This window comes from Malania oleifera, chromosome 13 (genome assembly GCF_029873635.1).
Source record: "Malania oleifera isolate guangnan ecotype guangnan chromosome 13, ASM2987363v1, whole genome shotgun sequence".
In the NCBI taxonomy this organism is placed as follows: Eukaryota; Viridiplantae; Streptophyta; class Magnoliopsida; order Santalales; family Ximeniaceae; genus Malania; species Malania oleifera.
In genome coordinates, this window is record NC_080429.1 from 85,177,456 (window position 1) to 85,205,133 (window position 27,678).

Genomic DNA, 27,678 nt, shown 5'->3' on the forward strand with positions numbered 1-27,678 from the left:
ATTAAGGTTATGAGTCTATGATGAAATTATGAGAAAGCGTAATTGAACATAGAAGAAGACTAGAAACGAGAATTTCAAAAAATCAATTTGGTTTTATGCCTGAGAGATCAACAATAGAAGCTATTTATCTTTTAATAATTTTAATGGAAAAGTTTAGGAAAAAGAAGAAGGACTTACATTTGGTTTTTATTGACCTATAGAAAGCATATGATAGAGTACCAAGGGAAGTTCTTTGCTAGGTCTTAGAAAAGACAGAGGTATGCAGTAGCTATACTAAGGTCATTAAGGATATGTATGATAGAGTAGTGACTAGCATTAGGACTGCAGCAAAAGAATCTAGAGATTTTCCTATCACAATAGGTGTACATCAAGGTTCAACTTTGAGTCCTTATCTTTTTACTTTAGTGATTGATGACTTGCCAAGAATATCCAAAATGAGATCTCTTGGAGTATGTTGCTAGTGGATGATATCATGTTGATTGATGACAATAGGAGCAAAGTGGAATCTAAGCTAGAACATTGGAAAGCCACATTAGACTCTAAAGTATTCAAGATAAGTAGGAATAAGACAAAATATATGAAATGTAATTTCAGTAATGTACGAAGTAGCAATGAAGAGAAGATTAAACTTGATAATCAAGTGATTAATAGCACTAAAAGATTCAAATATCTTGGATATATTATGCAAGCAGAAAGGGAAACTGAAGAAGATGGAGTACATAGAAAATGGAAGCATGTGTCAGGTGTGTTGTATGATCATAGAATACCCTTAAAATTAAAAGGAAAGTTTTATAGGACAGCTATAAGGCCAGCTATCATGGTTCGAAATCGTGGTCGCAGGTAATGTTGCGTAACGGTCACGGGTGTCACGGGTCGCGGGAGACGCGGGTGTTACGTAACAGGAAGTGGGCGCAACGGTCGTGAATTTTTTTCACACATGCACAACCATGCCAAAATCGAAAAATAAGCATGAAATCCATTAATACATGATTTTTAATGAATTTTGAAGGCTTTCATTCAACCTACAAATGCTTTTTAATAGGCATTATGATTTTCATATTAATTTTAGTGCGTTGTTTACAAAAAAAAAAAAAAACATATTTTTTTATAGTTTACATTACTTTAATGAGAAAAAAGATGTAAAAATGTAATTAAAATGAAGGGTCAATTAATTAAAGTCATAAAGTTACTAAAAATGAATCAATAGACTCAATACTCAATATACACATTACACATACATGAATTTAAAAAGTGATTAATATCAAATATCAATAAATAGTTGAAAATATATGAATACAATATTACAAATTTATAACATAACACATGTCACCACCAAAAAGAATAATGTGGAGGGTCTTCATAATTTGCATCTGTATCTTGAGATTGGGACTGAAAATTATCTCCCCATCCTTGTGAAAATATATAGTTGAATTAACCCAAGTTTGCGTCATTTCGTTGTTGCTCTTGAAAATGTACTGGTGGTGAAAATCCAACTGATATAGGGGGTGCATAATCTCCTCTTTGACCATATCCTAAATAATGTCCATAAGTTGGCGCTGGGGCTGGCTCTGGGTAGTGTCTAGAAGAAGACTCACTAGATCGTGAGATTCCTGATCCACTAGGATAAAAACGTGAGTCATGAGATGCATAATGTGGATATACTGGATGAGATCCATATGATTGTGATGATGAATCAACTAAACCAAAGTCGCCAAAACTACGAACCACACCACATGAATCTTCAACAGAATCACTAGGGTCACCACGAGCACCCCTTCTCCTGGTTTGTGAAGATTGGTTCCCTGGAGGAATACCCAAGTCATAATTTTCAAGTATGTCATGTAGTCTATAACGATCAGAAAGATGTATATCTCTAACAAATGATGTCCCTGTGTCATATCCATAATTATATTCTACACAGCCGCCTCCACCACCACCACTACGACTCCCCCCAACCCCAGCTCCAGCACCACTATTACCATCATCATCACTTGGTGGGCTCAAACCAAGATTGTTATCACTTTGTGTACGTTCAGGGCTTGAACTTGAATCATCATGCACGTTTATTGGTGGTTGATCACCTCCTTCTGCAGTACCACCAACTTCTTTATTTAACCAATTTGAATTGTCCTGACCGTCAAGTAGCGGTGTCTCTCTCTCCTCTAACCATTGACTTAAAGAATCATCTTCTTCTAAAATGTAGTCCAAATTAATAAGATTGAAACCATCTTCAATTTCTCGTTGGCTTCTTTCATTGTACGTCTTAACTTTAACTTCATGTTGTAATGTACGAAAACAAGTTTTTGTAGTCTCATGTACTTTAATCTATTTCTTGTTTTCGTATGGATGAGGCTAAAGGTGCTCCAATTACGCTCACAGTTCGAAGCTGATGTGGTCTGGCTAAGAACTCTGATTGCTATTCTTTGGAGCTCAAGTGCACACAAGCCATAATGAATCCACCTTTCGGTTGCATAAATAGTTAAAAAGAGTTTTATGTCAGTATAGCGTATATTTCAAAAGTCAAATTTGAACATAAAGAGAGAAAATAGAGTCATTCATCCATTATTTAGCTATATAGCCTATATTTACCAGGATTTGTTTGTTTCACTGCCCTTTGAGCCAACGGGGTTCCAAAAGTCTCCTGCCTATCTCGATATAACAACAACTATAAAAGGCAGATTATGAAATATAATTAATTAATTAGATATATTAATAATTATTCTAGAAAGTATTACAGAATATTAGAACAATTCATTATTCAATTTAATAGAACCAATACTCACTTGATTAATAGCCCGAATTTGAGTATCTATATCAGGTACCAACTTGGTTATCACTTTTTTAACCCCATCCATGACTTCTCTAGCAACTTCAGTAGAGGGTGGAGCACCATAAAGAAATTGTGTGTTCAAAAAATATCCTACAATTAAATTTAGAAACATATTAATCAATAGTTTTTTAATGCAACTATGCATAATTTAAAAGTTAAAATAATAATAAATTGTATTTGATTTGCACTTACCAGCAACGTGCAAATCTTGGTGCAATTGAAAACTCCACCGGTTGTCAATAATTTTCCAATAGTCTTTGTAAAACCGGCAATCTTTTTGAATGGCCAACTTCGCCCTATTAATTGTCCCGTATATGAAACCCATGGTTGGTTTTTCATTACCATCAACCAATTTAAGAACTTTCACTAAGGGTTCTTGCACTTTAATTATATTACAGGCCTTTTGCCAAAACATTTTGCCTAAGATAATCTTCTTCGAATCATATGTTGGACCTGATTTTGCCATCCCAAACCTTAAGTTTTTTTAAGCATCAGATGTAAACATTTCCCTTAATGCTTGTTTATGCCTGACAATAGTCTCCAAAGCAATGAAGTTGGTTGCAAATCGAGTGATGGCAGGACAAAATAACTCTCTATTATTTGTGAATTTCTTCATGAAATTCACTGTCCATGTGTGGTTGTAAATAAAAAAGGTTATTGTTCTGGCATCTTTTAAGACCTTCACGTTACTTTCCTTACCAATATCTTCAAGAATAAGGTTTATGCAATGAGCTACACATGTTGTCCAATAGAGATTGGGCCTCTTCTACATTAATAATTTTTCTCCTGCCTTCATTGCAGTTTCATTATCAGTCACTACTTAGACAACATTCTCTTTTCCAATTTCTTCAACCATCTCGTCCATTAATCTAAAATGAAATAATAGATTCAATAATTACTACTATTTAATTAAAAACATGCAAATTCATAATACTATTTGCATATACAATTAAAATTAAAAAATTACCTGAAATAATATTCAGTTGTTCTGCTTGGCACATCAGAGGCATCACTGATTTATGAAACACGATGCCTCTATCGTAATAAACTAAAAAGCTTATAATATATTTTCTAGTTGGTCCTGACCAACCATCACACATAAGGGTTACACCTCTCTCCTTCCAAATTCCAGCAAAAGAAGCTATATAATTTTTTATTTCTTGATATTCTTGCTCTAAATAAATTTCAGATATCTCATAGGGTGATGGACCCTTCACGCCCTTTCCAACCTCTACAGCAATATCAAACATAGGTTGCATAAATGGAGAGTCAACTACATTCGCTGGAATCCAATTATAAATTAGGAATTTTCCAACTGCTTTTCCTAATTTACTTCTTAAACCTTTCAGTAACTTAGTGTTAATTTTTGGTTGTTTTGAACTCTTGCTTCTTTCTAAAATAGGATCCATTGCCTTTAGTCTAGCTTCAGGGACATCAGGATTGATCCATTGTCGTCCACTACCTCCAGCTTCTCGACCACTATAAGATCAAGCTCCTGCTCTACTGAAACCACTAGTAGCACCACTGCCAGAGCCACCTCCCTCTTCATAAATATTACCCCTCTAGTTGTTCTTGTTCGAAATCTTTGTCTCTCTTCCCATTGTTGTTGTGATTGTATGCTTTCTTGTCGAGCGAATCTCATACTTTCTTCTTCCAAGTCTTTTTCATCACTCAAATTCTCAAAATCTCCTCTAATTTGGTCTTCTGCTTCTTCTTGCCTTTTTTGTTTCTCTTTTCTTCTCAGCATACTGTTGTAGATATTTCATCATTTGTTCTCTAAGTTGTGTGGTCACATTTGAGCATCCAGCTACTTGACCCTTTTTATGTGTCAAGTGTTGTTTCAAGCGTGTAATGTCTCCTTTAATTATCTTCCCACATAATTTACACATAATAACATGTCTATTCCCGTCCACCGCAATACCAAAATGTCATCCAATATCCTCACTAGGCAAGTTCTCATTTCCTCTATCACGTGATATCTTGATAGACTTAATTTGATGATCTCTAGACAAAACATAAAGAAAATACAAAGTTACAACCTTTCTAAAAAATGACAGGTATAATATAATTAGTAATTTAGTAAATATTAAATAGTAAGTACTAAATAGTCCTTCTAATTTTAAATACTTATTACGTAAAAATAAAATATAATATTTGATTAAAAATAATAAGTAATGTTTATTTAAAATATTTAAATAAGCAAAATTTTAAAATATTATATATTTTATTACAAAAAAATATATTCCTTTATCTTTAAAAAGATATTTTCATTATTTTTTATAACTTGATTTTATTTTCATTTATAACTATAAGAAATTAACATTGTAATTTTAAAGGTGAAAAAGACTTTTGCTCTACTTTCATATACATCACTAATAGAAATCCATACAATACAAATTGACTATTTAACTTTTTAAGCATTTTCTCAGTATATGGATTAAAATATTTTTTTTCTACAAATTTCAGTAGTAAAAATCAGAATTATTAATGCATTAATTAGGTTAAAATTTTGTTTATTAAGTTATCAATTTTTACTTTATTTGATAACTAAAAACAAAAAATTGATCATGCAAAGATTTATGTTACCTAATTTTAAATTTAAGGTCAAAATGATGTTTTAAAACTTAAAAAATATTAATAAAAAGGAAATATGTGATGGAACTATATTTTACCTAATTTTAAATTTAAGGTCAAAATGATGTTTTAAAACTTAAAAATATTAATAAAAAGGAAATATGTGATGGAACTAGATTTTCATAATTACCTTTCAAAAAAAATAAGACAATGAAAAGATTCGTAAATTAAGAAAATTTTATTTTACATATGATTATTATTGATGTATAATTTTTTACTCTATTAAATTACTTTTTTTTAATTCAATTTAACATACATAATTTACAACAAAATATAATTAAAAAAAAATACATAATGAAAAGTTTGAGTGGCAGTGGGTGACTGGGTGTTGACTGATTGACTCTAAAGCTTATCTTATACGCTAGCTAGAAAATGAAGGAGAAGTCGAGCTCGAGTCTTGAGACTTGAGAGCGCAGCAGAGAGTCTGAGATCGAGAGGACTTTGAGGAGCCTCGAAGCCTCGAAAGAGTCGAAGCACGAACGGCCGATGACTCCAAGCTTTGAAGCCGAAATCGAAGGGCTGGTTGGTGGTGAGTGGCGATGACTAGCGGAGGGAGCTGCTAAAGGGTTATCGGCAACTCGCAAAGGCGGCGAAGCTACTGCAGAGCTGTCGCCGGTGACTCGCCAAACTGCTGCAAGTCTACAACTGCTGCAAGGCGGCGAAGATGAGTAGATCTGCTCACTCTTACGCTTCGAAGAAGTGAAGTCTTCTTATTTAGCTTCGGCCAACAAAATTTCAAGGTAAGTTTTTTATTTTGCTCTTTGAATGTTAGACTTAGATTGAATGGCAGATGAGTGGTTGCGAGAGGGGGAAAGCAGCGGAAAGCCTGCTTTAGGGATTCAGAATAGTGGCGAGCTATCGGCCATGTAACGGTCCGTAACGGACCATTACGAAGTGTAACGTTGGGTAACGACCGTTACGAACCATTACAGAGACGTAACGGCCGTTACAACTGTGAATTTTTTTCTGATCCGCAATATCGGCCTGTATCGGTCTCTGAGCCTTCGATTTCCATTACATATTGGCCATTACGCTACGTAACAGCCGTTATTTAAAACCATGCTGGCTATACTTTATGGTTCAGAATGTTGGGCAACTAAGAAACATGTACAAAAAGTAAAAGTTGTTGAAATGTAAATGTTGGGGTGGATAAGTGGTATAACATTAAAAGATAAAGTAAGAAACGAGCATATAAACAATAATTTAAGCATAGCAAAAGTTGAAAACAAGATAAGGGAGGGACAGCTTAGATGGTTGGGGTACTTGAAATGCAGGCCTAGTAAAGCACCTATAAGGAGTGAGTTTGTTATTATTTCTGGCATGGAAAGGGGTAGTAGTAGGCCTAAAAATAACTTGAAATGAGGTTGTGACGAAGGATTTAATAGCCCTCGATCTAATAGAGGAAAATGCTCTCGATCGGGTGAATTGGCGAAAAAGGATTTATGTAGCCGACCCCCACCTAGTGGAACTTAAGGTTTCTTGTTGTTTTTGTTGTTGTTGTTGCAATGCTCAGGTTCACATGTACCTATGTTTCAAACCATGGATAATATTATCGACTCATTTGGGACATCATATTTCATATGATCTGCACATGCAGTTAGAGGTTACCCAATACAAAACACGCTCTAAAAGGCAATACGTTAGGGATATATTTATATAGATATAATGGTGAAAAATGTGTTATGGGCCTTATGGCACATGTACATTTAAGAGAGGATGTTGAGGTGTTTCTAGATCTAAAAGACATTTTCTTTTATGAAGTATATAAATTGTGATCGAAAAAAAAAATTACAATGTGATAATGCTCCGTTTTTACAAACAATTTTTTTTAGATCAATAAAAATACAGCATAATTTCAAACTCCAGTCCAGTTGCAGAAGTTACAAAATTCAAGGGGCATACTGTAGAGGTGCGCTGTTGAGGTAAGGTGGCTGTCATTTTCCTTAGCTTGACATGAGAAACTATGAACTAACTGATCAAAGGTAATCAGGTTTATCATTGCTGGCTGCAACTATGCAGGGGCCAAATTGACTAACAAAGAACAAAGCTTTAATATGTTGCTTCAATATGTCGCACACAAGCACCCATTCATGCTTTAACATAAAAACTCCTCACCTAAGTCAGCATCATCATACACTTTCTATTTCACGAAAGGGAATAATTCTTAATCTATGTGGAGCACATCAGCTTGTGGCTTGAACGTCCCAATCATCACATAGGGGCATATAACTAGGCAAGCCATTAAGACTGTGAACAGAAGAGGAAGAGTCAGGAAACTTCAAATTGGCCACAAAGCAAAGGGGGACTAGTAAAAGGAAGTAACACCAAGTAGTGTTATGAATGGCAATGTTGATGTACTTGACACTTCCTATTTCTTATCAAACTTCCTGACTCCCAATTTTAACACACACGTATATAGCATGATGACAACACCCAGCAGACCAAGGTATAAAGGTATTCTTCCAATTCGATTATCATGCCACAAGAGATAAAATAAATTAGAATGCCAACCACTACAGTAGAGTCGTAGACAATAAAAACTGCAGAAGTAATCCAAAAAGCATCCTCTATCACCTCAATTCATGACCGGGCCTTCAATACTGAAGGCCCCAGAGTGCTTGGCCTCAAACACGCATCATCCTCAAGGTTAAGGTCAATGTCATCACAACTTGATCCTACCCACGACTGTGCCTCTGCCTTGTGAATTTTCCCCAACCAATGTACTGCAAGACATACTCACAGACCAAAATTTAAGTCGGCTAAACAAAGAGAATTCAGAACTCAACAAAGGGAACATGAAAGTGAATGTTGCCACAGAATGACAAAACCTCACCAATCACTCAACACCCGAAAATTGAAATTGTTTTTTTGTACGTCTTTATAACTCCTAAACCCTAACCAGAGAATTCTCCTTATACTTATCTCAAATAAAAAGAACAAATCAACGCAACCCACCAAAAGCTTTAAGAATCAATGAATCTATATAAGCTCAATGTTCATTCACAAAATTCAATAAAAAAAACCCACATGACCTTTAAACGAGAAAATTCAAAACGAGCAAAGAATCAACTCTGATCAATGAATCCTTCCAATCACTGAAAACCAACCTCAAAAATCAAATCTTTAAAAAAATTCATAACACGAACACACTATTAAAAATCTAAATGAGCAATTTCTGAACAAACCCATCTCCCCACCCCTATAGTGTGTCCATTCCCAATGCCGCCAATTCTTCAAACCCAAGTTCAAATTTGGAATCCGTCGATGCTCACATCATCGCAGCCTCTTCTTTTTTGTCCAATTCCAGTCCTCACTTTTACTAATAAAAATGTCATATGGAAAATATTTATTTAGAACTTTGGATTGCCAGATCTAGCGTATTCTGATAACTATGCACTTATATGATGGTGTCATTCTCAAGTATGTTGATGCCTGAGAAGTGAAGAGACAATGAAAGAAGCAACAAGTAATTTTGTTAGTTAAGCATAGGCGCATACTCTGGAAAACAAACCCTATATCTTGCCTTCTGTAGCTAATTCTTGATTTTCTTACTGTCAATCTGAGGTTCGAAGACCACAAAAAATATCAAACGGACTCAAGAAAAAATCTTGGACTCGGAAGAAAAGGAGGGTCACAAAAACACAAATTTTCTCAAAATGGGCTGTCTTAAGGGAACAAACCAAAATAAAAATTGTTGCTAAGCGTCAAATGAGGCAATCAACTAGGGGGAAACCAACAAGGAGGAAGGTATAACAAAAAGATTTTGGATTATTTAATATTTCAAAACAAACATGAAAAGATTTTGGGTAATTAACATTTTGAAACAACATTTTATATACAAAAAGAAAAGAGTGATGACCAAATGAATTTAAAAAAATATCAAAATGAAAATAAAAATTTTATAATGAAATAAATAAATAGATAAAAATTCTTAAGAATGAATTATGAACCACTGTGGTAAAGACAGTAGGGTCAGGAGTATGCAATACCCAACTCTATACCAGGTGTGCCCATGCTCAATTCCTAAACTCTGCATAAAATGGGGTTTCTACAGTAGTATAATCAAGTTTCATTTCTTTGAGCCTAAATAGAAGTTGTAACTTCTCAGATAGACATCTGAATTTTATGTCACAACAAATTCTGCAGGATAAATCAGGACTAAAAGGACCACTGTCCAAAGCATGAGCATCATTGTAGCATCAACAGGAGTCAGCATAAATACAAATGAGTATCAAAAAATTCAATGAACTAGTAGGAGCACAGGCAAACAAAAAGAAAACACCAGGTAAATGACAGAAAAATAATATGAGAAAAAAAGAGTTCAATATAGAATACAACCAAGAAGAGCTTGCTGTTGTAAGCACTGGCATGCATCAGTCGCGTTGGGAAAAAGAAAAGGCAATGTAAAACAATATAACTAGAATAATCTGGAAGGCTGACAAACTAACATCAATGATTTTCAGGTCAGGTAAAGGGAAAATGTTACCCCACTAAAGCATCAAACCAAACATAAATGGTTTGTGTATTATCATTTGGAAGCCGTATGCCCCACTCCACAGATGCTCGAGAAATGGAGAAATCTCTCAAGCCACTTCTGATCCAACTTTGCACCTAGAAAACTTCTGTATCAGAACTAAACTATTGGAAGTAAGTCACCCATAGAATGATCTACCATCAAATGCTTAAATAATGTTTATTAAATTTGAATCAGTATTAGTTTTTCAAAGCAAGAAATTCAGAGTTCAGACTCCTTTGTTACATCATTCTCATACTTTAAAATATTACATAAAAAATAATGAAGGACAAAATATTGGGCCTCCCATGGGAAGCATGAACATGAAGAGCAACAGCAATTTCGAACAGCATGAATAAAGGTTGCGGAGTTTTTTTTTTTTTTTTTTTTATGAATAAAGCAATTATTAAGAAGCAAGAAACATATTGCAGAGAAAAAAAATACAGAAAAATAAAAACATTACATTGTTTTTTTAATGACATCCTTGTACCACACTCTAGTATGGGTGATTTCCTTTTGTTGTATATGCTGGGGTGGCATCCCCTTGATGCCCTTTCATGAACATTTCTATACTGTTGGGGAAAAAAGAGTGATGTCCTCCAAGAACAATGAAAGAAAATAGATGAACAAACTTATGAAGCAAAGCACTCAAAACTTTTTTCAGATCTACCGGAGACAGTCCATGAAACCCACCAAAACAAGAACACCAAAGCAAACCAGGAAAAATGATTCTGCTCCAGACAAAATCAGGGAAATAATTCTACCTTTTAAAAACCCCTAGCATTCTGCCCCCAACCAAATATACCAAATAGTCACCAACAAACACACTTCCAAAGAAGCTTGCTCTCCTTACAACCACCTAAACCACAAACCTCTGAAGAAAAAACCCCTCCGAAGAAGGGCACCCCCAATGCTTATTAGCTCAGAAGACCAAACAAGCTACATTCCACATACACCATGAAAAATAACACTGCAGAAAAAATGTGAGCATTGATCTCACAACTCTGGAAACAAAGAACACAGACAGAAAAGGCTCTATTTGGTGTTCTTATTTGCAACAACTCATCAGTGTTAATTCCAAAAAAAATTACAAAATAAGTAAAGGCCCTGATTTTCAAAGGAGTTTTAGCTTTCAAAATAAAGGAATTCAATGAGAAATTATAAACATCAGCGCCTTGGACAAAATGAACCAAAAAAAAAAAGATTTACATGAAAATATTCCAATCTATGAAAGGATAAACCGAATCAAGAGTACTCAAAAAATGGACAGGATCATCATTTCCCTCCCTGGAATCAAGAATATTCAAAAATTGGACAGATCATTATCTCCTTCTCTCCCTCCTTCCCCACCCCCCCGACCTTTCTCTCTCACTGCCCATATCTTTTTTTTTTTCTAATGTAATGAGCCTATCCTCTCCTCCGTTCATATTCAAAAACAAAACATTTTGAAACTGATCAGTAATCCCAGAACATTAAGAGGACTCTTCTGACCAAAATATGTAGTTGTTAGCAAGAATCAATAAGAAATGCATCAATCTGATTAGATTTCTTCCAAGCGTAAATTGTAGTAGGATACCAATGAAAGAACTATTCTGGTTTCATTGAAGTTGAAGAATCAAGGAGTTTTCCCTACAAATTTTTGTTTGAATTATGACCAAAGAGAAACATATGAACCAAAGGTGAGTCTCAAGAACTCCCATCAGAGCCATGAAAGGTTAAAACAGAAACGATATGGCAGGTAGAAAGATGATACAACCAAGCAAAGGAGTTGGAGAACGAAGCATCTCCTAAGCAATGATCCTCCTAACAAAGAATTCTCTCCCCATTTCCAAGACATGGTTTTACCCAAGGAATGGAAAGACGATAAACCTAAGACATTAATTTCTATGGGATCGCATGAGATAGATTAATCACAGTTATCCAAAACATTTGGAAGGACTCCATATTTACTTAGAATCATATTATTATAACAAATGCAAATGGACCAATATGCCACAGAATTCTCTCCCTTTTCACTTTTAGGCTTGCAAACCTTCTCCCAACTTAAGAGGATGGTCTTTCTTACTCCAACCCTGGACCATAAGAAATCCCTCATCAGTCTCTGTATCTTACAAACAACCTGAACAAGGATCCTAAACAAGGAAAATAGTAAAATAGAAAAGAGAACAAAAAAAAAAAATTAAAGTCAGTCCGCTTCAAGTTAAAACAAGCACCTCTCGAACCATCCAACCTCTTGGATACTCCCACAGCAACCAGATCCCTAAAGGGCAATGCTCTACCCTAATAAGTGGCCACTGCTGAGCCACACATCAAACCAAATCAGCAAACAGAGATAACACCCCCCACCCCAAAAAAAAATCCCAAATTAATCTTCAACCCAGTCTCCCTCACAAACACTTGCAAAAGCATGAGCACATTGTGAAAACTTGCAAAATCATCCTCTAAAAATCAAATGGTATTATAAACAAATTGTAGATCACTGTCATCACAGGAGCCCACTCTCTTCACCTGCCCACTATCCATAGGACAAGTAATCAATTCATCATCCTACTCAAAACATCTACAACTAGAGTGAACAAAGGAGACAAATGATCACCTTATCAAACTCCCTTAGGGCTTTAAAACAAGACATTTTTTTAGACAACAAAAACTTCATTCAAGCCAGAAGAAGAACAATTACAGAGTAAGGAGGATCAGGCATCCTCTATAAGAAAATGATTGGTTTTGCAAAGCAGGCAACCAATCCATCAAAGTTGTAAAGAAAAATAGCTTCAGGTCTGAAATGAATCTTTCCTTATCTTCAAAACACCTACTATTTTTCTCCCTCCAAAGACACCACAATAAATAATGAGGAACTATCGACCAAATAAACCCATTTGATAACGACCAAATCTGCCTTGCCAACATGCTAGAAGTTCCACTACAGATTGCTGCATAACCCAGCTCACTCCAAACAAATCCAACACCATAAGCCACAAGTCCATTGCAACCGGACAATGAATAAAAAGAAGATCAACCGTCTCATTATTACACTTGCACATGTAGCACCAATCCAATATCCAAACCTTCCTTTTTCGTAAATTGCCAATCGTTAAGCATTTCCCTAAAGCAGCAGTCCAAACGAAAAAAGCTACTCTAGATGGAATTTTCTGTTTCCAAATACTTTTCCAAGGAAAGCCACAATCTTTGGAGATTTATAAAAACTTCACTTCTGTTATTTGCTATACGGTAACAACATATTCTTTATATGACTAATTGTAAATAACCTATTATAACTAATCTATACCTATGAATAGGCATTCCATGAACCAAACTTAACCTAACTTTTTTCATGAAACAAATGTTTTTCCAAACCCCCCCCCCCCCCCACCACAGATTGTGGAGATTACCTCCACCCACATCAATACTGAAACAATAGCCACTTTATAAACCATTTTTTTGGAAAAGAAAAATATATTAAAAGAGAAAAGACAAATACAAGGAGAGGATGACAAGTCATCCTCCAAAAACCAGCTAAAACAGTCACAATAAAAGTGCCCTCCAATTTCTGTATAGGTCAAATGGCAGCATCAACCCACACAAATTAGCCCAGGAGAAGCCAAAATAACTACTCTTATCTCAAAAGCCTTAAAAATATTTGCATTCCTATCAATCCAAAGGATCGACAGAATAACAAAGACCGCGAATGTCCATAAAGTTCTTCCCTTTCAACTCTTCCCAAAGGCCCACACCTTACTAGCAGGAAATCACCCACATGAGGCGCCACCCACACTTCACAAAAACAAGAAAACAGTGCACTCCGTAGATGGTTTGCCAACCGACAAAGAAGAAAAAGGTGTGCATTTGTTTTCTTAAGAGTCATGGAACATCATGCAAGTATGAAGACTGAGGGCCTTATAGGGTCTTTTCACCTGTAAGGCTGAAACAAATCATGCTTGTTAATCATGTTGAGAGTCCCAAACCACATTAAAGTCTGAATCTTAAAGGAAATCTTTGCCTTCCAAATGATATGGGTCAAAAAGGAAAATGATTGAGGGAAGGAATTTTCAGGAGACGAGGGAAAAAGAATTGGAAGAATAAGAACCCAGAGAATCCACCACCCAAACTCTCATATCACCCCTGTTATAGGGAACAAAAGATCCATTACTTTAGCAAGGTAGTGAGCTCATTAACCTCTCTTTCATTGATATTCCTAAAGAAATGGAAATCCCATGGAAGAAAGAGCTGATTGGTGCACTTTTTCTAGATAATAAAACAAATCCATAAAAAAAGTTAAATAATTACAAAACAGGATAATAAGACATCCTCAACAAAGGCAAAACAAAATTACATCGCTGCCTTTCAATCCCTTTGAAGATCAGACACCAACAACCAACCCCACTCCACCCAAAAAAAAAAAAAAGAAACTCAAAAGAATGTGCCCCCTCCCCCCCAAAAAAAAGGACAAGCAATTTTGTCCCAAAGGCAAATTAGGGGGAGTCTTCTAATCTCTGAAAACATTTGCACTCCATTCAAGACAAACAATCCTCAAGATAGCATACATTGCGCAATTCCAAAAAATCCTCCCACTCCTAATCTTCCCAAACCCCCAAAATCTCACCAACAAAACATCATACACATTCTGGGGCATCCAATCCTCACCATAACAAGAAAACTAAACGTTCCCAATATACCTAGCCACACGGCAACGAAGAAAAAGATGAACACTAGCCTCGTTTGCCTCATGGCATAGCATACAAGCATCTTGACTGAGAGCTTTATAAGGTCTCCTAACCCATAGCAAGTCATTTGTCGTTGGTGCATTGTTAAGTGAAGAAAGCTTAAAAACACAAGAGGCATCAACCTCTCCAACAAAACCTTTCCCACCCAAACATCCACCCAAAACCTGTTGCCATTACCCACTCTGAACTGGGTAAAAGGACAGTAAAAACAAGCAAACAGGAAAACAGACTTCCAAGGGCTCACACGAGAAACAATACCACTTCCTATAGTATCCCAAACATTTCGATAAACTCCCTACTTCTAAGTTCTAAACACCATGTGCTAAAGGAAATTAACCTCTTAAGGGGAACCTTCACAATCATGTTTCAATTAGAGAGACATTTACTTATACCACATCACCAAAACCCAATCCCCCTTCAGACATGGGTCATCTAACCATGTTCCAACTGACAAGATGGTCACTCTTATTCTCCCCAATACTCGATCAAATAAAATTGTGCATTGACCTCTCTAGCATCCTAGCTACACTCATGGAACTCTAAAACGAGATAAGAAATAAATGAGCATGTCAGAAAGGTGGGCAATGTAAATTATACGACCCCCAAGAGGTAAGTACACCCTTTCAACCCCTCCAACCTCCTACCCACCCCTTCAACCATTGAACCCCAAAAACCCATAGAAGTTAGATTGCCCCCTAGAGGAAGACCTAAATAGGACAGTAGCCAAGCTAAAGAACCACAACAAGCTAAAGCCTTAAATCCCTCTAAATCACTACAACCCCAAGAGTATATTTATTATCATTATCTGAAATGATATAAGCTTTCAAATTTATACACCTATCCAATCACAATTTCCCTAATCAGATTTTATAATAATCAGCTGGAACCAAGGTGCTTCTCAATACTCATCCATGCTCAGAAATACAGCACAAATTATGCTTAAACATGCCATCACTAAAATGCAATTACCACTCCCTCTCCTCCACTCCCCATATCCCTCTCTCGCACACAGCAATTTAGATGCGCTCACTAAAGGATTTCTAATAATGAATGCAAAGATGCTTCTCAAGATTTATATTCTCTATTAGAACTACTTAAAGTACTCCCCATGGTCATATACTTTGTGGGGTATAGAGCCACACAATCAACTTTCTTTAACAACTTACAAATACAAGCACCTGACATTTAAAAATCCATTTTAAAATTGTTAACAAAATTTTGAAGCGTCTGATACATGTCAAAAAGAGTGTTCAAGGAGTGTTGATGTTTGACATTATAATATTTTTCTCCATTTTCAAATATTTTTATAACAACTAACATCTCAAATATATATATATAAATACTTTTTCAAATTAAAAGATGTTCAATTACGCTAGTTACACTATAAAAGTATAAATAAAAGACTTTGTAAATCTTCAAGAGATGAACACCATAAATGCATCTATCAAATATCTAAGTACATCATTTGAAGGCAAAGGATGGTACAACACTTAAAAAGTGCAAAACAAGTGGAGTAAAAATTCAACTACTACTTAGAATTTGTAACTATCTCACCTCATTTAAACGGAAAGAAGGCTGCACAAAATCAGGATTTTTTATTAAAACCTCTTCCAACACTTTTTGATATTTCGACAGCGCAAAGAAGTAATTGTCCTCTTTACGTGGAACACAAGGCTTTAGATGCATAGGGCAACAATTGTTGTCAAGCAATTCCTTCTCATCCTACAAATATCAAAGAGCTAAAGATATTACAATTTTGAACAAGCAGATTTATCATTAGAAAGAGAGAGATGCATATATGACATTTAAAATTTTATATATATATATATAAGCAGAAAGGAAGAACGAAAAATCACAAAATGCTAATGTATGCAAAATCTCGTTAAACCCATTATAATTGTTAAAGACAATGATCCTAAAGAGGAGTTAGCACAAGCAACCCAATTATTTATTATCATAAATATACTACACAATTATTGTTTTCTATCTTGTGAAGCATGGACATGGAAACAAGACAAGTATGACAAAACAAGGATACAGCATACAGGAACAAAGAAAAATCTAAAAATATAGGACATGATGTACAAAGGATATGCTAATCAACAAGGATAGAATTATAAGTTTAGACATGCGACATATGATGCTTTCCAACTTCCAGACAAGAGGTTTATGAACTCTCCCTCTTTTTCCCTCTCGAAGCAGCCACTGCCTCTAAAAATTGTTGTTGATCAGCCAACGCTGCTAGAAGACCTTTGTTGATGGACTGGTTGATAACCCTGCACAGTTGAACTACTCCCTCTCGCAGCAACACCTCTTCTACATCGCTGCAGATCCAAGATAAAAACCTTGATGAGATGATCGCTGCACAGCCTTTGTCCTACACGACCACGAAGGCTTTTAAAGCACCATTGATCCTTCTACGCTGCTTGAAGTTCTACAGTAGGGTTCAGACTTACATTTTCATCCAAATGATCTCCCTTTCTGTGAAGTTTCACAGAGTTGTTTGATGTCGAAGACATGAAGCCTCTTCTCTCTTTAAAGCCCTTCATTCCTCAATGACAAAGGATTACTTTCTCCACATTTGTGAGTTGCAACGAAGCTCGAAATTGCCGACTAACCTTGCTGCTTCCCTTCGTCGTCTTCGTCATCAAAGATAGAGGTTCTCTGCTCTTGCTTCTACCTGAACTGGAGATCCCTTTCAACCTCGACTTTCCAAATGCACAACCTCGACTTGTCTCTCCTCTTGCCACAAGCCTTGTCCTCTTCTTATCCTTGTTCGACCACAACTCCCTTTGCGCTCAAGCAGGCTTCTCCCTCCCGTAAGCTCAAGTCGAGCAGTCCTCTGTTTGTCTTGTTCTGATCCCTCCACTTCGAACCTTTCTTTCTAGTTTTTTGGTACTTGCTTGCTTCCCACTGGTCAAATTTGTGATTCTCCTTATTCCTCGATCTTGCTAGCTCCTTCCTCGTCATCTTCCTTCTCTGGGTTGGTTTCTGCTTGCTGCCTTCTTGTTGTGATGCCGAGGGATGGGAAGCGCACTGTGCTGGTCAAATGGAAGTCTTTTGACTTGGTCTTAGAAGGGGGAAGTTCTGTTTGCTTAGAATCACAAGAATACCGCAGGGGAAGAAGGATCTACATCTTCCTAGAGTTGGCAGATTTCAAATGATTTGTTGAATCTTGGAAAGAATTCTGGGCTCTGAAAAAATTCATACCCCAGGATAATTATTTATTTCGTCGGACAAGGATAGAACCCTCACTTTGAAGTTGAATTCAAACAAATTACGAACTGCCTAGCCCTTATGGAGACTAGCAATGATGGTTGAAAAACACTTGCATTTCCAGAGGGATTTGAATCCAAGGGATGGAGGAAGATCTCCCCCTTGACAGCCAAGTGGGGACACCGTGTTTTTTCTACCACAAAGAAAGGACCAGCATCGCTAGTCTTTCAGCAGGAGGAGAAGAAGTCGACAACCTCCCCTATGGATTTGAACCCATTTCACAACACTGCAGCTCCCATGTGCCCTTACCCACATTGTGGCAAGCCTTTGAGTCTTTTACAAAGTGGAGGCTTGATACCTAACACACAAGCGGAGGGGAAGACGAGTAAGCACTCACAATCCTTTGCAAGTGTTGTGTGGGGGGGGGGGGGGGATGCAATGTTGTAGGTGACTTTTGGATTTCCTCAACCTTGATAAAGGCAATCTCAAAACCTTTCTCTCATTTGAGGATGTCCGTGTGGGCCTTAACGTGGGCTTTGGAGCTACAAAGAAGGGGACCTTTTTCAGCCTTGCAATCCACTACATTGCTCAAAATCCAATCCCAACTCTTTTTCTCCTTTTAAGCTTCATGATAGTCCTTTGGAAGTTGCCAAAAAGCTAGTCCACTTCGGGAAGGTTCTCCCCTTAAAGGACTTCCCCTCACAAGGAATTGCAATTTAGGAGGAGACAATTTTGGAAAGGGAACCTCCTAATTCTCCAAATGATATTGGAAGACTAGCCCTTGTCCCAGAACCTTGTTCTAACTATGACACTTTGGGTGATAACCCCAATTTTGAGGATTTGGTTGATAGGCTCAATTTTGAAACTTTGAATGACATGGACTCAAACAGTGTTACGACCTGCTTGGGTCGGTCTTTCAAAATTTGAAACCGGTAAGCAAAACCATAGGCGTGTGCTTTGAAGGGTTTGAGGACAAAGCCTTATTGTTGTTTGAGGATTTTGAAAGAAAGAGTGAGGAAATGGGAAGCAATCAAAAAAACCTGTGGGAAATATCGGAAAGTTGGATATCAACAAGGGATTAAAGCACTTGGAATGCACAGTGAATTATTGAAAAACAAGAGGTTGCTCAGAAATGGAAGAGGTATACAACAGTCGAAGCCTTTGTGTTAAATCATGTCACAAAAAATCATTTCTTGGAACGTGAGGGGTCTTAATAACAAAGTTAAGAGGAGCAAAATTAAGTCCTTTCTTAAGGACTAGAGTGGTGATGCAGTGGGCTTGCAAGAAACTAAGGTGGAGCAATGGAGCAACTCTTGATCAATGAATTATGGGGCCGAGAAGCCTATGACTGGATATCCCTTGGAGCAGTAGGTAGCTCAGGGGGTATTCTAGTCTTGTGGAAGCTTAGTGTTGTGGAATTGTTGGACCACTCCATAAGTTCCTTCTTAGTCTCTTGTTTGTTCCAAAGCACGAATGATAACTTTCAGTAGATTTTCACAAGGGTGTATGGTCCAAGTGAAGGACCACCTAGGTCTCTTTTTTGGAATGTCCTCTTTGGGATAAGGAGTCGATAGGATGCACCTTGGATTATTAAAGGCGATTTCAATATGATTGTATATCCACCTTAAAGAAGTGGGGGTAGCCTTGAAACCAATAGCATTAGAGAATCCCTTGACTTTATCAATGTGAATGCCCTTATTGATCTCCCTCTAATTGGTGGCAACTTCACTTGGTCCAACTCCAGGGAGTCGCCTTCCTTTTCAAGGATCGATAGATTCCTAATTTCGGTTGATTTGGAACTTCATTTTCCTCGCGTGATTTAGAGTATCCTTCCTAGGCCCATCTTAGGTCATGTCCCCATCTCCCTTGACATGGGGGGAATTAAATAGAGGCCAAACCCCTTTCGCTTTGAGAATATGTGGTTAAAGCATGATGGTTTTGGGGAGTTAGTGAAAACTTGTGGTTAAGGCATGATGGTTCCAGGGAGTTAGTGAAAACTTGGTGATCTTTTATTTTGGTCACGGGCAAGGTTAGTTTTGTGCTTGCCTAGAGGTTGAAAGGAATAAAAGAAAAGCTTAAGATTTGGAACAGAAACACCTTTGTGAATGTCCAAGTGAAGAAGATGGTTATCCTTAATGGCATCAAAGAAGTTGATGATCCATGGTATTAATGATGATCAGAGAGCCAAGAGAGCTATGCTTAAGAAGGAATTGTGTGAGGTTATTAATCTTGAAGAGATATCTTGGAGGCAAAAATCTAGAGCTCAATGGCTCAAAGAGGAGGACCGTAATACAAAATTCTTTCATCGGACAACAAACGATCACCATAGAAGTAACACCCTTTCCAGCATTAACATTGAGGAAGCCACCATAACCACAGAAGAGGACTTTAGAAAAGGTATTTGTGATTTTTATAAAGATCTATACACCAAATCTAAGTCATGGAGACCTATAGTGGATGGCATCAATTTTAGATCCCTCAATTCTTCCACTGCAAAGTAGCTTGAGGAACCTTTTGAAGAAACAGAAGTGCTCCAAGCTATTAAAAATTGCAATGCGGATAAAGCACTTAGGTCTAATGGTTTCTCCTATCAGCTTTCTTTTAGGAGTAGCTAGGGCCTCCTCAAACATAACTTATTAAACATGTTCGAGGAGTTCCAAAGATCAAGAAAATTGGTCAGTTGCATAAATAACACCTTTGTAACTCTAGTTCCAAAGAAAATTGGGGCTGCTAGCATCAAAGATTTCTGCCCCATTAGCTTGGTGGGAAGCATTTATAAAATCATTGCCAAAGTACTTGTTGAAAGGCTCCAAAAAGCAATACCGGAAGTCATTGGTTAGTATCAACATGCTTCTATGGCTGGAAGATAGATTATGGATGTTGCCCTTATTACTTATGAAGTGGTGTAAGCCTATTGGACAAAAAGAAAAAGGGGGAAAGTGTGCAAACTAGACATGAAGAAAGCATTCAATCATGTCAACTGGAATTTCCTTCTTTATCTCCTCAGGAAAATGGGCTTGCGAGAGCTTTAGTATAGTTGGATCGCTCAATGTATCAAAGCCCCAAGCTTCTCAATGCTCTTTAATGGTTTCCCCTCTGATTTCTTTCGTTCCTCCAGAAGCTAGAGACAAGGAGATCCCTTGTCCCCTTTTCAGTTTATTTTGGTCATGAAGGTGCTTAGCCTCATGCTAATGAAAGCTGCTAAAGGAGGGATCATTAGAGGTCTCAAGGTGGGCAGAAATGGAAGGATTACAGAAGTTTCCGATATTCTTTTTATAAATGACACTACAATTTTTTGTGAAGATGATACCCTCCATATCCTCAACCTCCGATGCATTTTGTTAGGATTTGATGCCATCTCAGGCCTAAAAGTGAACTTTGGCAAGAGTGAGCTCCTTCCAATTGGGGAGAACATGAGGGGGACTTTCCTTGCTGGTCTCTTGGGTTGTGAATGGAAACCTTTCCCATTAATTACCTCGTTTTCCCACTCAGAGCTAAATTCAAAGATAAAGGAGTTTGGGACCCTATTATTCAAAAGTTTAAAAGGAGATTGGTGGGTTGGAAAAGATATTTCTTATCGTAAGGAGGCAAATTCACTTTTCTCAAAAGCACTTTAACAAATCATCCAATTTACTTCATGCCTTTGCTTCCCATACCAACCTCAATCACTAGGAGATTGGAGGGAATTCAGAGAAGATTTATTTGGGGAAGCTTAGGGGAGGAGTTTAAATATCACCTTGTTAGAAGGGGAGTGATCGAACAACCCATTTGTTCAGGGGGTCTGGAGTTGAAATCCCTTCTCATTTTCAATAAAGCCCTCCTTGGGAATTGGTTATGGAGGTTCATGAAGGAAAAAGACCACCTTTTGTGGAATATTATTGTTTCTAAATATGGGCTAGAGCACAATAATTGGACAACACAAAATGGAAGAGGTCCCTATGGAGTGGGTGTTTGGAAATTCATCGAGGAAGAATGGGATGATTTTTTCAATTTGTGACATTTCAAGTGGGGAATGGGGCCAATGTTTACTTTTGGCATGATATGTGACACAAGAATCGTAATCTTAGAGCTACATTTTCTTCCATCTACAACTTGGCTTGTGACATAAATGCCCTTATCAGTCATCGTCTCCAAATCACTGATCAAGGAATTTTCTAGGACATTCCTTATACAAGGAATGTGGCAGATTGGGAATTTCTCACTCTCTAAATTCTACTGATTTCTATACAATTTCCATCACCAAAACATCCCCAACGAGTCAAAATGGCATTTACTATGTTAATTTTTTTATAACAAGCATTCACCGTTCGGAACAAATTACAATAACTTCCATTGGATTCACATTTGGAGGACAGCAGCCTCTTTAAAAGTTGCCTTTTTTGCTTGGGAATCCATACATGGAAATGTTTTAACCCTTGACAATTTGCAAAGTTGGGAGTTTACAGACATGAATCCACGTTTTCTCTGTATGGTTGTTAGTCAACCACATTCTACTCCACTGTCCCTGGACAAGGAACATGTGGAATTTGGCTCTTTCCTTGACCAGGCAGTAGGCCTGGCAAAACGGGTTCAAACCTGACGGTCACCCGTGACCCAACCGGTTAAAACAGTTCCGAATTTATGGAAACCAACCCATTTATAAACAGGTCAACTTAGGTTCGGGTCGGGTCACCCGTCAGGTGACCTGTTTATTTACCTATATACACACATTTAACCCACGAACCCTAATTTCTTACCCACACTAGTCAACAGTCACCCACTGCCCTCTGCAACTCTGCCAAGAACCCTAATTTCTTACCCACACCACTCAACAGTCACCCACAGACCCACTGCCCTCTACAGCTCTGCCCACCAGCACGCCGTCACAGCAGATCCTCTCGCCGCATGGCATCGCCTTAGTCCGTCTCCCTCTCACTCCCTCTCAGTGCTCTCACTCTCAGCCTCACAGTCCTCGCCCTCGTCTCCCTCAATCCCTCTTACAACCTCACCCTCAATCTCCCCCTCCCTCTCACTCTCATCTCCCTCAATCCCTCTCACGATCTCAACTCACACTCAGTCTCCCCCTCCCTCTCACTCTCAGACCTCAATCTCCCTCTCTCGACTCGGCTCACTCTCAAATCTTAAATCTCCCTCTCCCTCCCTCTCTCTCTCTCTCTCAGCTCTCTCAGTTCGTTGCATTTTTTTTTTTTTTACATTTAATCTTTTTTTTAAGATTTAATAAATAAAACAAGGAGTATTTTTTAAAAAATAAATTTAAAAAAATAAAAAATATATTTATTTTTTAAGCGGGTGACTCGTGACCCACTCGTTTAATAAACAGGCGGATTAGGGTTTACATGATTACGACCCGTTTACGACCCGACTCGTTCCGTTTACAACCCGCCCGAACCTGGCCCGTGAACCCGTTTTGCCACCCCTACCAGGCGATAGTAGGTTACAACAAATTCAGTTGGAGGGGAGATTTGAGCTTGGAAAGGCATCAAAGCCAAAAAGGAGAAGCAAAAGGCTTTGAACCTCATCCCTCACGCCATCTTTTGGTGGGCTTGGAGACAAAGAAATAAGAGAGCCTTCAAAGATTCATCTACTCCACTTCAAACCTACAAAGCCCAATGGATTACTGCTATCTCCAGCTGGCTCAGTGGAACATTGTTAATGAACATTTTGTAATCCTTGATGTTTGCCGACACTCTATAGGGTGGTTGATGTTTTGTACCATGGGTTGGCATCCCCTTGATGCCTTAAAATATTAACATTTTTTTATTTTTTCTGATCAAAAAATAAAAAGATATACTACATAGGGAAAATGTTACAAACTTAATATTTAAGTAACACACTATATTAAATAAAAATAGTATAAATACATATACATCATCTTATTTCTTTTTTATTTTAAAACATTCTCAATATATCACTATTTTATGGTAATTTTTTTCCAAAACATCCAATATTTTGTTGTTATTTCATAATTATGATATTTTATAAATAAAATAAAAAGAAAGGTGTATTACTATGTATTGTCATATGTCTTAAACATGTTTAAAGAGCATAAGATGAGTGCCCAAGGAGTGTCTAAGGAGTGCCGAAGAAGTGTGTGGCATTAAAAATACATAAAGGAGTAGGATTTTTGATATCCAACAGGATTGGTCAGCTTTGTTAGTCTAATTGTTTTGAGTTTTGCTTTATTTGTTTTTTTTTTTTCTTTCTTCTGTTGAGGAGTACTTCTTGTTCTCCTTCTTGTACATTCTTCTTTGTGACCTTCGTTTGATAAAGTCATCTTCTTTTGCCATAAAAAAAAGTATACATTTTAAAATTGTCAACACATTTTTGAAGTGTCTGATACATGCCAAGGAGCATTGGTGTATGACATGGGCACGACACAAACATAGCCCCTTAGAGAAATTGGTGCTACATAGGTTGTATCCAACCAAAAATTAAAAAGGATAATAAACAAAAGTAAATTATATGCAAAAAGAGAAATATATAACATTAAAAATACATGATAGCATCATACATAACCTCATCAACAGTCTCAAACGTGTAAATTAATAGGCTAGGCCCCCAGCAAGTAAATCTTCAATCAACGAATTGAGAACCCGTTTGGGAGATTAAAAGTGACTCATCAATCAAATTGTTTAGTGGGCTAGAAATTCTATGGCTCGATATCAAGGAGAGCAATACTAAGAACTGTGGTTCTAAAACCTAGACCAGTAACCAACCCGGTAAAGCCACAAGATTGGTCAAACCGGTCAAACTAATGGGTCAAACCGATGGTCGAACCAGTTAGCATGAAATATATATAATTATATATATTTATGTATATTATTTATAAAGAATATTAGGTTGATGTGAAATATATTTTAAAGATGTTAGTCAAAATAATCAATTGCAATATATAATTAGTTACTAATAACAATTTAAATAAAACTTGTACATTTTTTATTTTTTAAAAAACTATTCGTATTTATTACTAATTATAACTATTATTAATATTTATCAAATAAAAAAATAAAGGAAAAAGAAGATTTTGAATCAACTAAAAATGAATCGAATTTACTTAAATTGTAGTGTGCAAATATAAGTTGAATTTCTTTCAATGTATTACTATAGCATCTATAATCTTATTTATGATATACATTATTTATAACACGTTCAAGCTACGAGAGAAGACAGGCAAGGTGACAATTCACTCTCTTCTTCTATACTGGGTCTTAAGTTCAAGTCTCCCCTCAACCAAAACGCATCACCAATTTTTTCATTAAAAACACGGGTTGACTCACCCAAACCCGGTTTAGGCTAGGTCAGTCTGATATCGGTCGGGTTGCCTGGTTCAATCCTTGTTCTCTTCAAAACCAAGTATGAAGAGGTAGCTGGACCAGTATCTTGGCCAGTTTCAGCTGAACCCAATCATACCAGTCCAGTCCAGTCCAGTCCGAGTTTGATAGCCATGCTAAGAGCACAAATACACTTGGTTCATAATGTCGTTTAACTTCATTTGGAGATTCTCCAAATGCACATTGCATGGTGGGAAATGAACCCATTCCATCCATTTTCCACTTTGTACTAGAACTGCCTTTGGTTTGACCAAAAGCAAAGCATGGAAAAATAAAACATTGTAAATACAGTTCGAACTCGTACTCCTAATGCAAGATACTACCTTATACTCCTCACAGTTGACACAGTAAAGTCCTTCATAGTCAGCCCGATAGATATCACCATTGGCAAGGACCCTCACATAAAATTCCTTCACGATTGCTTCATGTTTGGGATCAGTCGTTCGAATGAACTTGTCATAGGCTATGTCTAACTGCAAAGTCAATCAATGAGTAAAGGACATTTCAAGCATTCATAGAACTAACTTATGTAAATGACAAAATATTTGTGGTGGGGAAAAGTACATCTTTCCAAAGTGTCGTGTAAGCATGTGAAATGACATCACAATGTTCACTTGGGCTGGAACCTTGGACAGCAGCTGCAGTCGCAATCTTCTCCCCATGCTCATCTGTGCCAGTAATGAATATAACTTTCTTTCCTAAAAGCCTCTGCCACAAGAAAGTAGCAGTCGTGATTAACCATTCTACTACATATCAATGCCCTAGAACTATCTCAGTAGGACTAGATGTACACGCTCATTTCCTGCTAAATAGTATTTTGGGGGGAAACCATGCACCAATAATTTGGGAGGCTAATAAGATGTGTAAGAAAGCTTACTCTTGTCACTATATTGATCTTCATGCTGGTGTCTAAGAATCATTAATTACAATTAAAAGAAATTGCAAAAGCTTTTTTGGTAAATAAATTGCAAAACTTTTCAACACTAATAGACCAAGTGTGCAATCTCATTTTGTGATCGACTTGTATGCGGCAAATAAATCCATATGTTAATAATATAACAAAGGATACATTCATCTTTATGTTTACCGTTCATGCAAACATCAATGAACTAGTAACTTAGATTAAAATTGCAAAAAACTTTCAATTGTAAGCAAATCAAACAGTGGAGTACCAACAACAGGATTTGTATTTGAATTTGGCAGAAATTTTGAAATGGGAAACATCAAAAACAAGTCAGTTTCAATTTCTCCCAACCGATGAAAATAAAGGAACTTATCAGTGCTAACATTCAACCCATTCAATAACTTCAAGCGTAAGGATACTTGAAACATAGCAACTAGGTGCACCAATCCCAGATTAAGCTAGTGAAAAAGCAGGCATTTATGTTCCGTATAGCTGCACACGATCGGCTGTATGGTCCAATTGGCGGTTTCTTTTGTTTTTTTCCTTTTCGAAATCAAACCAAAAGAGAAAGAAAAAATACAAACAGAGATTCAAAGTTTGGTTTTTTTTTTTTTTTTTTTTTTTTACCCTCCATTTTGACTGCAGCTGAAAGGAACGCAAAGTAACATGCATCCAAATTAGGGCAAAAAAAAAAACAAAACAAAACAAGACAGGAGAAATTAAAAGTTTCTCATAGTGACTAAAGCCAGGAAGAACCTGAAATCGGGCAATGGCGTCGGCGGCGATGGTAGTGTAGGCGCTGCCCATGTGAGGCGGGGCGTTAACGTAATAAAGCGGAGTTGTGATGACGAACGGTTCTGAGGCGTCGATTGCAGTAGTGGTTGGGAGAGTGTTGGAGCAAGTGGAGAAGAGAGGTCCAATGGAGGAGGAAGGGAAGGGCTTTTGAGGAAAACAGAGACGACGATTCGGGGGGAGAGTGGACTTGGGATACCTTGTCGAAAGCAAAAGAGAAGAAAAGCAGAGACCACTGTGGAAGGAGGTGTGTACTCTCCCCGCCATTCTTGTCTGCACCTCTCTGCCTGTGCTCTCCCCTGCTTGACTTCTTTCTGCACTGGACTGGACTATCTTCGAGAGACTATCTTCATTCTTCACCTTCCAAGTGATAAGCTGAAAAAGTGTTAAAATGAATGTTTCATTTAAAAAAAAAAATCCGATTAATACTCCACCCTTAAAAGCTATTACAAAACTCCCAAAAATTTAATCTTATTGACAATATAAATCTTCCTATTAATCAACAGTTAAATTTAGAAAAAAAAATCATTGAACTGAATAAAATAATAATTTTATCTTTCCACCCAATTTGGATAAGATAAATTAAAAAAATAACATTAATTTAATAAATTAATTAAAATTTTTGATCAATTAATAATAATATATTCTAAAAATTAAACTTTTAAATGAATTGAATACCTAACAACTAAGTCTAATCAACTAATTGACAGAGGCAGGATAATATAATTAAATTATTA

The 27,678-nt window shown here is 36.9% G+C and overlaps 1 protein-coding gene across 1 annotated transcript in view; it reads right to left on the reverse strand.

Annotated features, from left to right (window-relative positions):
- Window positions 1-27,347, reverse strand: part of LOC131145526 (methionine--tRNA ligase, chloroplastic/mitochondrial) — a 51,853-nt gene extending 24,506 nt beyond the window's left edge. The window contains exons 1-5 of the mRNA XM_058094666.1: window positions 26,906-27,347; window positions 25,810-25,953; window positions 25,569-25,718; window positions 16,253-16,420; window positions 9,951-10,075 (exon numbers count right to left, since the gene is read on the reverse strand). Of these exons, the coding sequence (XP_057950649.1) occupies window positions 9,951-10,075; window positions 16,253-16,420; window positions 25,569-25,718; window positions 25,810-25,953; window positions 26,906-27,208 (890 nt within the window). The 5' untranslated portion in view covers window positions 27,209-27,347. The remainder of the gene's footprint in view (window positions 1-9,950; window positions 10,076-16,252; window positions 16,421-25,568; window positions 25,719-25,809; window positions 25,954-26,905) is intronic.
- Between the last annotated feature and the right edge of the window lie 331 nt (window positions 27,348-27,678).